Here is a 12328-nt window from a genome sequence, read left to right on the forward strand (position 1 = left end):
CAAAGTACATGCTTTTCGCTCTTTTTTTTTTTTTTTGTTCAAAAAGACAAGGGAGGTCGTATCATGTTGCACGGACCTGTTATTTGATCCATTTTGTTTCAATCCATGTTGAGCAAACTTTGGGTGAGTTGGATCACAAACAATTTATTTATTTGACAATTTTAACCCGTTCAAATTTGACAAACACATCGATTTGCCATCTTAAGACATAATTGACACACAAGAGAGGGAGAGAACAAAAGATGAACCTCAACTTCACAGCTATATACAAGCCTAGCAAACATGCTGAACAAATGAAAGAATTACAAATTTGAGAAGGAAGTTTCAGTTAGCCAAACTCTTTCTCCTTTTACTTTCTAAATGCATATACAAGATTTCATTCCAGGCATCTGGAACACCTGGGAGACACCAATGGCTACAATCTTGACCACGCGAAGAGCTACCCAGTTTTCTTCCATATATTGAAGGATGACCATCAATCCTATAATCTGATAAACCAGTTATATTCAAAAAGGTAACTGGAGTCTTCATCTTGCCTATAATTTGCTCGACTATCATATTCTTCTCTGGGTATTCGCCTCCGTAAGTCTCGGGGATTGGTTGAGAAGCTTCTCTGCAGTGCCCACCAGTGTTCCACTGACCCCCACTGTCCAATTTAAGAAGAGGGTGATGAGCCATGAAGCCAATATATCACAAATCTTATGACAGTGAGTTGAAAGCAAATTAAAGCATACCTGAAATGAGAAGGAGCAGAACTCCGGAAGAAAACTTGTGTTTTGCTTGGATTGACATATCTATCAATCCATGATGCCCAAGTTGTCAAGGCTTTTTCGAAAGCTGTTGAAACGTCAAGGCGAGGATGAACTTGATTCCTCTCCTGGTAGTAATTCTTCCTGTTGTGACACTATTGGTTAGAAGTGAGATTCAGAAAAAGGTAACACCACATTTATCTTGCACAAGAATATACCAAAAAAAAAAAAAATGGAATTAGCTATGAACTTCATCACTAATCTGTGGCTAAATTGCTCGTAGCTAATAGAATTTTTTGATAATCTATCGCTAGATAGTATTAGCGACGGTTAGCTACAGGATTTGCCAGTGGCTAATTCCCCTTTTTTTAGTATTATAATTAATTAATACTAACCAGTAACTTGATTTCTATCTTCATGCAAAAATTGACAGTATGCACCAAAAAACAATGTGACTCATTAACTGGTATCGCCAAAGTTCTCTCTATATCCTATCACGATATCATGATTACATTTTCACATTGAAATGTTAGCGACTCCAATTAAACAGCAGCAATTATGCCATAATCCCAAACAAATTTGATTCATATGAATCCTCATTGATCGTGTCGCACCATGTAGGCTTCTGCAATTAAACATCAGTAAAAACCAGCTAGCTAGTCCCAAGTACCATATTCTAAAACAGACCTTCATATGGATCATTAAACTAAGAACTTCCACATGAACTCCTTAGAAAACAGATTCTATTCCTACCATTAGTGCTTGGCATATGTTAAACTGGAAGTATTTTTTTTTTTTTTTTAAGCTTTAAATTAGTCCCCAGGAAATATAGTTTCCAAAAGACTTACCCAGCTTTAGTTTTGTGGTGACTCCACCAATGAGCAGTGTTAAAGACCAGGATATCAGCCCCTCTCCATCTTGATGAACCTTTGTCCATCGTATCAATACGCAGGGTTTGCACCCGTTTGCTGCCTATTCTTGCCTTGCCCTCATGAACCAAAAAATGAGTTACATAGTATTCAACTGTGCATTGGTAGTCCTGCAACAATAACACCAAAAATTGAAACTTGGAAAAACACAACCTTTTGCACGTTCAGTTAATCACAAATTTGAATTGATTACCACAAATTTGAAACAATAATTTCCCTTCTCCTTCGTTATTCTCCGACCACGGGTCTCATAAACCTTTCTTGGATCTTTGATGGCTCCCCTTAACAAGCACAACATTGATTCCCATTGGTTCCTGTTGATTGAGTCGCCAACAAACACTAACCTTTTGCCTCTGATACGTTCCAGCATCTGAGTAGCATTGAACCTGTAGTATAAGGGGTCGTTTGGTTGATGGTTAGGAAGTGAATTATTCATGTATTAAAAACCGACATAACTAGTACCGTGTTTGGTAGCATTTCAGTTGCTATGTATAAAATTCAGTACACCAAGTACGGTCTTTAGTTATCAGCTTATAATTCCGCATAACTAATATATGTATGAGTTATAAGATAATCTATGCATTATTTTATACAGGTAGAAGATGGAATAGCTAATACATGAATAACTAAACCATGTATAACTAATCCCCACAACTCTAACCAGCAACCAAACGACCCCTAAAGTCATAAGCTAGGAACTATTTTTTCAAGCTTTCTTATTACTCTTCCTACTCTTTTACTAGCCCGACAATGAAAGCGTGCAATTTAAGCAATGGATCACATTCAACACACCAAAAAAAAAAAAAAAAAAAAAAAAGGGGCAAAAGAGTCAAGTTTTTATTGTTCTACCTTGGAATGTCACAATCTTGAGGTTGCCATCTCCATTTCATATAATTCGTATCCAATCTTCCATTACTTTCACAACTAAAACCTTCATCAATGTAGGGACACGTAGCATTTGTATACAAAGGATAATTATCATCAAAGACCCACTTCCCTTTTGTGATGTCACATATTTTTTTCTTATTCACCACGTTGACCACATCACTAGACACTTCACCTTTCTTGGACAAAGTAATATTGACATTTTTCTGCTGCTTCTTAGTAGGGATACTACTATTGGTACTATCTATTTGAAGATCCTTAGAAGTTGGTATCAAAAAAGAACCAGAAACAGTTTCAGATTTTGTTGAACGGTTACCAAAAATGGTTGAATTTTTTACACTGTTTATAGTATAAGCCACTGATTGAGGCTGACTTTCCTTTTCCAAGATTCCCTCAAATGTTGAAATGTTAGAAACTTGGGACTCATTTTCAACTCTACTGAAATGGGTACCTACTAAAACTGATTTCTTGAATTGGGTTGCTGAGTAATTTCTGTGAAAAGCACTTAAAGTTTGAATCTTGAAGGGAGATCTGAGACCCAAAGAGACTGAAGTAGTAGTAGTAGTACTAGTGTTGAAGTGAAGATGAGTTTCTTGACGAGTAGATAGTGGAAGATTGAGGACCCAAATGGAAAAGAAGATGAAAAATATTAGAGAAAATGAAATGGTGAAAGAGAAAAGCCATAGTCTTGTGGGTTTGATGGAGAAACTCCTCTGTTTCTCCATAAGATTTCTCTGAGTAAACTACTTCTCACTGTCTTTCCTTTGTGTGGGGTTTAATTTTCAGGGCTTTCTTCTAGTATAATAAAATACAGCTATTAGTCAAGAAGAGTGGTTAATAATATGGTAATGAACAGAGAGACACATGCTGACATGCAAAGGTGCTTCATTTGGAATTTAATTTAATACTAATATACTACAACTAATCAAGGAAAAGAATAGTAGTAGTACTATAGTACTATTCAAAATGATAAACATTCACAAGAGAGAGCACATAATGAGGATTGAGAAGTAGGCTCAACTCTCAAGCCTCAGAATTGATGGGGTGGTGGAAAAGATCGTGACAAATTTAATGAGGTTGGCTTTCCTTAACTTTCGGTTATGCCTAAACTCCAATTAAAATAGATTAGTTGTCAACTGTGCACATGCTGTAAATATACCTAAGAAGCAAGAGCCATAAAGCTTTTTTTAAGTACATAATCTTTCGTGAAGTATGTTTTTCTTTCGGAAAAGGCTCAGGTATGCTATTGAACTATCGGAAATGACTCATTTATGCCACTCGTCAATAGTTTAGTTCAGTTATGCCATCGAACTATCAGAAATGGCTCATTCATGCCATTTTTCATTAACGCAGGTTTTAAAATATCAAATATGACACTTGACCTCCAATTAGAGATCCATGCCATTTAATTAAACCAGCACAAATTTGTGGGTCGGGTTTTAGTTTAATTTAGGATTTAATTTGTGTTGGTTTAATTAAACGACGTGGACCTCTAATTGGTGACCAAGTGTCATATCTGGTATTGTAAAACCGACTTTATAGAAAAATGGCATGGATGAGCCATTTCTATAGTTCGATGGTATAATTGAGTCAAACTATTGACGAGTGGCATAAATAAACCATTTATGATAGTTCGATCACATATTTAAGCCTTTTTCGTTTTTCTTTTTTAAAAGCAAAGAATTGATGGTTTTCTTGGTGGTGATGAAGTTAATGATTTAACATTGTGGTCTCATAGGGCCCCAAACTTTTGTAACTTCTAGCGTTGGGTTTTGATTAACATTATGTTTGGTTTTATCGGGGTAGACGTGCGTGGGTTGCGGGGAGGTGGGAGGGAGGGTGTAAGAAATGAGAAACTAGTGGTTTATTTTTTGTGAGAGTGTGATTGGTACGGAGCGGAAAAAAAAAACATTTTCAAATTTCTCGTGGTATGGTCAGAAAATATTTTAGAGTCTTTTTTAAGAATAACATGTTCCTTAAAAATTAGAAAAATGATTTTCTTGTAATGATAGAAAATGATAAGCTCATTGTCTCCTTTGCATCACCACCTCCCACCACTCCTTGACCACCCTACCCCTGCCACCCCGCCCCGACAACCCCTCTGCTTCCTACTCATCCCATTCCCACAGTACAAACAACAACAACATACCATGTATTATGAATCATAACTGGTGGTGTTATTGAATCTGTAGTTACAAGTAGCTCCCCATAGTATTTTCTAAATTAATATAAATATTTTAGGATAATATTTTCTTACATACTTATCAAACATCAAAAAGTAAATATAAAATTACTTATGTTTAAAAAATAATGCACACAGAGGCACTGGCACATGCTGACATGCAAAGGTGCTTTGGAATGTTACAGTAATATTAAATAAACTAATCAAGAAAATAAATACTCCTTCCGTCTCCTAATAAGTGTAACTTAGTAAAAAAAAATTTATCCCATAATAAGTTTCATCTTAGGAAACCAAGACATAAATTGGCTAGCTTTTTCTAACTCTACCCTTAGACAAAAACTGACAAGTTAAAGTAATATCTAAATGATGATTGAAAAAGTCATATAGTAACTCGGTATTTTTGTATTCCAATGTCAAAAGGATTACTATTTACATGCTCTAATCAAAAGAAAAAAATAGTAATTTATTTTTATTATATAGGGCAATCTAATAAACTTCACATTGCATTATTGATTTCTTAATATGCATGATTTTGTTTTTACCAAGAGAGAGCAGATAATGAAAACGTATGCTCAGATTCTGGCGGAATGGTGGAAAAGATCGTGACTAAAATGAGTGAAGTTGGTTTTCTCTTTACTTGTACTCATCCCTAAATTCCATTTATAATACAGTTGTCAACAGTGGACATGCTGCAAATATACACAGCTAGGAAGCATGAAGCTCTTTTTTCTTATTCTTTTACCATAAAAATATAGAAGTATACAAAAAATATTTCATCTGTTTTTTTTTTTTTTGTTTTTGTTTTTTATCTTTAAAAGAAGTAAAAGAATTCAGTTATGGTTATCTTGGCAATGAAGAATTGTGTGGTCCCACACTGTCCCTAAAATTTGTAACTTCTGGCATTGGATTTTGATCAACGTTATTATGGTTTAATTTTTAGATGGGGACGGAGGGAAGGGAAAGAAAAAGTAAATGGTTGATTGTGCCTGAGGTGACAATTTTATGATTTAGTCCCATTTCTTGGTACAGTTGAAAGGGAAGAGGGAAAATATTGACAATTTAATTTCGATTGTTAGGTACGGTTGAAAAGGATGTAAAGAGGATATATTTCCTTCTCCTGCCCAATTTTGTCAAATTGAAAAGGTTGACAAGCTAGGCAGACGTAGAGTTTAGTATTATGAGCTTATTCTAATTTGGTAACTTTCACTAAAATATTATATGGGAGTATATGTTAAAAAAATATTTACTATCAAATAAGTATGAATAATAGATTTAAAGATAGTAAATTAAATATGTTATGATTGAATTTCAAAGAAGATTTGTGAAGGAGACCACTTTCAAGTCTTAATTGGAAATAAAGTCACTAATTTTTTTCCCCAAGTTTAGGGTTTAGAAAAAGGGCATGAGGTACATTTCATAATTTTAACAACTTTGGAGCTTTTAACTTATACACTTCGGTCCCTTTGATTTTTATTAAAATATACAAAGCCCCCCCCCCCCCCCCCCCCCCTCCTCTTGAATTTCAAAGAAGATTTGTGAAGGAGACCACTTTCAAGTCTTAATTGGAAATAAAGTCACTAATTTTTTTCCCCAAGTTTAGGGTTTAGAAAAAGGGCATGAGGTACATTTCATAATTTTAACAACTTTGGAGCTTTTAACTTATACACTTCGGTCCCTTTGATTTTTATTAAAATATACAAAGCCCCCCCCCCCCCCCCTCCTCTCTCTCTTCAGTCCCTTTCACTTTCCCAAATTTGAACTCTCTCAAGCTTCTAACCTACTCTTCCTCTCCTCAAAGCTTTGATATTGTTCAATCGTCGTCCCCAGGGATTTTCTTTAATTTTGCAACTCTGTCGGAGCATTTTGAGCTCCATATTGCCCTGAAAGTTGTTAACTTTTTTCAATTCATGGTGTTCATAAAGTTCCGATTTTTATTCAAAATTTTGGAAGTTTAGCTGTTTGTTTTAATCATTCTTTTTCTGTTTTTGGTTATGTGTTATTTATACATGTTTTTCTTGTTTCGATCTTCCTTCTTTTGTTTTTGCTTTTTGCAAATGCATTTTGGTCTATTACTAGACTTTTAGTCGATTATTCTTATTTTTATATCGTGGTTGATCAATGTCACTCTATTGTTTGTATATAGATTATAAAGAAAGCCTAGAAGTAGAAGAAGAGGAGGAAAAATGCTCCCCCATTCTGATGATATGGTTCAAACACGTTCTAATGCGAATTTTAAAGAGTAAAAAAAAAAGAGGTGAAGAAGTTATACGAGATGAAAAAAGGAACAAAAAGTAGAGAAGCTGATAGTGAGGCCTACTCAGACCTCATGGATAAGCATAGCGTGGATGGTGATCAAGGTGATAGTTATGTTTCTGAGGATGGTTCATGTCATGCCCTATTTTTAACGGATTAAAACTAGTTCACAACTTATGACTATGTTTCCTCTGGTTTTGTAAATTTTCAAAGTCGCCACCTAATTTTAGGAAATATTAGGAAACCGTTTATAAAAAGTAAACTCCATTTTTTAGTCTTTGAAACCTGTGAGATTCTAGGTAAGGGTTTTATTTACCCCGAGGGGAAGGTATTAAGCATCCCTCAGAGCCTATCCGAGGACAGTCTTTAAACTTAGTTCAATTAATACTAGAGGGGGGGGGGGGGGTGGGTTATTTAATTATTTCTTATTTGTTATCACCTATTTAAAGAATTGCAAAAAAAGAAACTACTCTCTCAAAACTACTTTTTATATAAAAAAAAGTTTTTAAAGTAAATATAACTATGTGAGTAAATACATATAAAGGAAATAGTTAATGCTGATGTATGCATGAGGAGAATATGTGTGACATTTATTTTATATAAGAATAATATGGATAATATAGAATAAGAGGATATATATATATAAGAAAATAACGTGTATACGTGATATGTATATCATGGGTGACTAAAAATAATTATTGATGACATGATAGTACTATATAGATATATAATGTAAAGACGACAAAGGGAATTAATGGGAATAAGGTAGTATATGTATGGTACGTGTTAAAAATGATAGTGTGTAGGTATACTCATTGTAAAGAAAAGTAATTAATACGAGTTGTAAAATTATATGTACTAGGGATGTATATTATTTACAAAAAGAGTACATGTGTATTTTCTGAAGATTAGGCATAAATATGATTATTGTATATAAGGACAGTATATATAATGTAGAGTATGAAAATACATATTTTTTATGAGAAAATAACATATACATGGAGTATGTTTATCATATGAAAAAAAAAGAAAAAAAAAAGTATAAAGAGGTATACTTTTAGAAATAGCCATAATAATATGTATAAGTATCGTGATATATATATATATATATATAGTATGTATACGTATATAAAAATAGAGTATGTACCTTGTAGCTCTCGTAAAATGACTTGGTCCACTATACTCAAGCCCTAATATAATTTCCTCGTTTAAACTTAATGAATCTAACCTGTTCCATATGTTAGTATTTAAATAGAAAATGATTATTCATAAAACATGCATCTTATCCTTTTGAAACCCCTATTTAAACCGCTCACCTTTGTTAAAATGGATTTTAAAAAATAAAAATAAAAAGTGTTAGTTCGATGAGCAATGAACTCAAAAAGGATTTTTTTTATTAATTTCCTTTAGGTGGAAATCATTTTTAACCTGAAAGTGCATAAGCAAAAGCTGAAAATCATTTGGTGATTATCATTCTAACAAGCCTAAGCCAAGATTAATTATCCAAAGGGGAGAGGGAAAAGTAGTGACTAAATTTACCATCATCCTCGATTGGTTTATACAAACCCAAACACAAAACAAGTACTGCATATGTACAAATAGCAAGTTCACAAAATGTTAGTCGAATGATATAAACAACATATATAAACTGATACGAAGGTAGGAAATTTTGAAAAGAGGAAGGACGGAGACTCGAGACGCGAATGAGATGGGACTGCTAGCTCGAACAAAGAATACAGCTGTTGATTCTTCAAATCTGGGCAGAGGTTGGAGTTACTACAACTCCAAAGATACTCCCAGCCACGTACATGTACATCAATAAGAAGAAGAAAAAGATTAGAATTGTAACTTGATATGGAAAGATGAAAATCTATAACTAAGCACATAAGTTCTAGCAAACTTCTCGGAACCTTAGTTATGAATCTCAATACCGAACATTCGGATTTCAAAATAAGCAAATACTGTCAATAATTTTACATCAAGTTGTAATCTGGATATAAAAAAAAAAAATAGGTGGCTAACCAACAAACTTGTACCATATTCATGGTTAGCTAGGCATGTAAAGCACTCAGGAAGACAGAGTAATTAGACCAAGTATTCTAACACACTGTTACGGGCATGAGAAAAGGATTTAGCATATTCAAGTATTGTTCAAACACTGGAGGCAGCTTGTTATGTCCTTAAAAGGGTGATTTAACTTGTAATTTCCATCATAGTGGAAAATACATACGGAGTTCAAACCTGTTTTCAGATTAGGCATAATTCAAAATTTGTGGGGTTTAGAGAAAAAAGAAAAAAAAAAAAAACTAACATACTCCACTAAAAGAAAAAACCATTATATCCACACTTGTTCCTTTGCGATGAAATATATAGCCATCGACCAAAACATTTTTACAGATACACTTAGTCATCAGCTTAAAAGAAGAAATCCTATATACCTTTGTGATCCTATGCAGTTCTTGTCATTTTTTTTTAACATTGCAAATATCATTTTATTTGCTAGAAAATAATAACGAGCAAGAAAGCTGCAATATGGCTAAACCCGCTGCTTTAGAAGGAAAAAATGAATGATCAGATCCTATCTAAATTACTTATTCATGAGCGAATTCATTTTATATCCCCCTAAGTTATGTTGTGGCTATAAACAGTAAACAAGAATAGTTAGAAGGAGTGATTTCTTATACATCATTTTTTTTCTGAACATACAAGAAGAACATGATTGAGTAACTCACTGATACTAAACATAAGTCTCATATTTATGTTCGAACAAACTAACCTATATATATATATTTTTTTTTTTTGGCCCACCTTAAAATTAACAGCTTGCATCCAAATAGCTATACACATGATTTTTATGAGGAGATAATTAAGCATACAAATTCTGGTACTTGCTTAAAACAGAAATTTAAACGAATAACAAGAACATCTTGACATGGCTGCATCTTCACTTTTACCAACTAAAGCTGAAAACGGGTCATATACTGACTTAACTCGACACACAGTGCTGCTAATGCAGAACAGTAACCTAAAAAAAAATCTTTTTGAGCTTTCACATAGTTGGACACGTATAAAACGAAGAGTGAAAGGAGGAACACTCCGGAGATTTAAAGAAGAAAGTGCAATCTCAACAAGTAGAATTAAACTAGACTCAAACTAAACATACATGAATCGAGGTCAAATTTTAGAACCAGATGTAGGAACACCATAGTTTAAACCTAGACACTATCTTTGAAGAAATGATTCTCTTAATGTAGACATAGAGACACACCTAACCTAGGACATATATAATCATCGTTATTACTGAAATCTTTTATAGTGATTTTCCTTAGTGGGAAACATGGCGAAACAGTCTCTCAAGACTGAAAACAGTCTATAAAGCCATTAAACATGTCAATCATCTAATCCGGCAACTAATCAGAATTCATTCTTCGCAAAAATAAAGGTTTTACATGTAGTGCCTCGATTCTCATTAACCTTTTATATGTTAAAAATGGCACTAAAAAAAAAAAAAAGGAAGGTAAATGATCGACATAACTGCTCGCATACCCGACGAGTTAATAGATGTTCTCCTTAAGTGTGGTTAATTCATTATACTAAATCATAGCCAACAGAGAACCAATGGTAATACAAGAAGGATCTGACCAAGCAATAAAAATAATAGAACGACTACATTTTTATCCTCAGAATTTCAAACATACAAAATGGGAGCCAAACAGCCCTCGAGACTAATCCTGTTATGAAGGTGATATAGACATCTCATAGTATTCGAGTATATTACAGAAGTTACTACTAGCTGTCTTTGTTAGGAATACATACCCCTCTTTAAACACACAACCACACGTCGTTTTGGTTAAAATATTTATAGCAAATTAAGAGATGGAAAAAGCATCACATTTACTAGACGAAATTATTGATTCTCAGAAACACTAGACCTTATCCCTTAGTATCCGGAACAGAACCATAATAGTCCTTAAGTGACAAAGGAAAAAGGAAAAGGAGGGTTTGTTATACCCCATTTTAAACGGGTTAAATTAGAGTACAACATATTAGAGATTCCTAAATTACTTTGTTTTAAGGAGTCACCACCTAATTGATTTTAGGGTGAATTAGAGCACCTAATTATTAACTAGGGTAAAGCTAACTAAACCCCGTTAATGATCTGCTTAAACTTACGATTCTAGGTAAAGGTTCTAATTATCCTAAAGGGAAGGGGTTAGGCATCCTCTAGGATCCGTTAACATACGGTTATCCGGCCAAACTTAGGTTAATTAATAAAGTTAAATATAATGCTTAAATTTTAAGAAAGTAACTTGTACATATTACTAAGGTTTTAAAGAAAATATAATAATGCCATTTAAACTAACTCGTAGAAAAATATAGTAATTTGCATAAAGAAAATGCTTATAAAAATGAAACTTATAAATGCTGTTAAAACTTTGAATAAAATAGTAATGCTATTTAAAAATAAGAGTTGTAGAAAAATATAATAATTTGCCCATGAATAATAGCTTTTTAAGAGAAGATCTAACAAACGTGAACTTTAGATAAAAAATTATATTATATGAATATTGCAGTGTAAAAAAGCCTAAACTTATTTTAATATGATGAAAAGGGCGTGAGTTTCTTTCTCTTTTATTAATTTTTATTTAACTATATTCAGCTAAAATATGTGAAATCGGATTATTCTAAAATGTTTATAAAATTATACTAGGATTAGTATTTGCATATTAGGGACATTTTGAAATTTTAAGATAGTAGAATGAAACATAATTCTTTTGATTCAAAAATATGTAATCATGCCATCTTGAAAATCAATTATTCTAAGAAAGATAAATGTTATAGGTAATATAAATAATTTTAACGTAAAATAAAAAACAAGAATGAAACCTATGGAATAAATTATTGATTTACTACCCATTACTAAGACTAAACCCCACTAACTTCACTAAGGTTCATCTAAATTAGCAAAAAAAAGCATTAGTCATACAAGTTAAATGCAAAAAAGGATGAAATAGAGGAGCAAGTTAAATGGGCTCAGCCCATTTTTAAAGACAACTGCAATCTGTTTTGCCATTGGACTTTGGCCCAGAATTCCCCTCTCTTTTTTTATGTGTGCTGCGGGCTGCTGCTGCTGTATGGGCCTCGGCCCAGAATTAATTTGCACAATCGATGGGGATTGACTCGAGAATATTATGTTGGGCTTTTAGCCCAACACCGAATGCGGGAGAGGAACGAGTCCCTTGGATTCGTATGCGGTAGTCATGCAAAAAAATGAAGGGAAAAGGATTAGAATATAATCAAATGAATAAGATTTAAACATATAAAATGTA

At 33.2% G+C, this 12328-nt stretch overlaps 1 protein-coding gene across 1 annotated transcript; it reads right to left on the reverse strand.

Annotated features, from left to right (window-relative positions):
• Positions 1 to 118: 118 nt before the first annotated feature.
• LOC132644931 (protein trichome birefringence-like 6) lies at positions 119 to 3606 on the reverse strand. Its single transcript, XM_060361614.1, has 5 exons — positions 2528 to 3606; positions 1872 to 2064; positions 1598 to 1788; positions 735 to 893; positions 119 to 646 (listed from the first exon to the last, which is right to left on the reverse strand). The coding sequence occupies exons 1-5, from the start codon at positions 3286 to 3288 to the stop codon at positions 325 to 327; spliced, it is 1626 nt and encodes a 541-aa protein (XP_060217597.1). The 5' UTR covers positions 3289 to 3606; the 3' UTR covers positions 119 to 324.
• Between the last annotated feature and the right edge of the window lie 8722 nt (positions 3607 to 12328).

The sequence above is a fragment of the Lycium barbarum genome, chromosome 6 (assembly GCF_019175385.1).
Source record: "Lycium barbarum isolate Lr01 chromosome 6, ASM1917538v2, whole genome shotgun sequence".
In the NCBI taxonomy this organism is placed as follows: Eukaryota; Viridiplantae; Streptophyta; class Magnoliopsida; order Solanales; family Solanaceae; genus Lycium; species Lycium barbarum.